The sequence below is a fragment of the Chaetura pelagica genome, unplaced genomic scaffold (genome assembly GCF_000747805.2).
Source record: "Chaetura pelagica isolate M959 unplaced genomic scaffold, ChaPel_1.0 scaffold294, whole genome shotgun sequence".
Taxonomy (NCBI): domain Eukaryota; kingdom Metazoa; phylum Chordata; class Aves; order Apodiformes; family Apodidae; genus Chaetura; species Chaetura pelagica.
Window position 1 is genome coordinate 1,258,638 of NW_009953068.1, and position 851 is coordinate 1,259,488.

At 67.0% G+C, this 851-nt stretch overlaps 1 protein-coding gene across 1 annotated transcript in view; it reads left to right on the forward strand.

Moving 5' to 3' along the window:
* The first annotated feature begins 378 nt into the window (after nt 1–378).
* CRYBA4 (crystallin, beta A4) overlaps nt 379–851 on the forward strand; it is a 1,305-nt gene continuing 832 nt past the window's right edge. The window contains 2 exon segments of the mRNA XM_009996864.1: nt 379–417; nt 536–658. Of these exon segments, the coding sequence (XP_009995166.1) occupies nt 379–417; nt 536–658 (162 nt within the window).

Genomic DNA, 851 nt, shown 5'->3' on the forward strand with positions numbered 1-851 from the left:
CCCTCTGTCCTGCACACAGCCCTGGGTGGGCTGGGAGAGCCCTGGCCCGTGCTCTGCGCCTGCTCCTGCTCCAGCCATCCCACTGCTGCCTCCCACGCTGCCAGCAAAGGGACCTGCCCAGCTCCTGAGGGTGGTTTATCCAGGCAGAGGCTGCAGCCAGCCCGTCAGAGCAGACCCGGTGCCTGCAGGCTCCTGCCTTCATCTGCCTGCACTGCCCATGCCAGGCATGGCCTGAAGCCCAGTGTCAGGAATTGGGAGTGCCAGGGAAGGGCCAACCCCCCTGCACAGGGCTGGTGGGTCTGGCCAGGCAGGCGGGGACCAGCAATGCACCAGCCCTGGGCAGGCTCTAATGCTCCCCTGTGCCCTGGCAGAGCCACCATGACCCACCGCTGCAGGAGATCCTCTGGTCTCTGGAAGGTACGGGGGCCTGGCAGGACTGGCCACGCAGCCTGAGTCCCACCTGGGCATGGGGGTGCAGTGTCTGCTTGGGGCCTCTGCTCCCCCGGAGCCTCCTGACCCGCCTCGTGCTCCCCAGATCGTGGTGTGGGATGAGGCTTTCTTCCAGGGAAAGAAGCACGAGTTCACAGCTGACTGCTACAGCACCCCCGAGCACGGCCTCAGCACCGTCCGCTCCTGCAAGATCGAGAGTGGGGCGTGAGTGGGGGACACAGGGGCTGCCTCCCAAACGTGCTGTGGGACGCTGCGGATGGAGGGGAGTCGGAGGACAGAGGTCTCCAGTGCCTCTTGCCACCTGAACCATGGGGGTGCCTCCTCCGGGGAGCAGCCTTTTCCCTGCAGGGTGCAGGAGGCTCTGCCCAGGGTGTTAGCGGGGTGGTGGGTGCTGGGGGGGG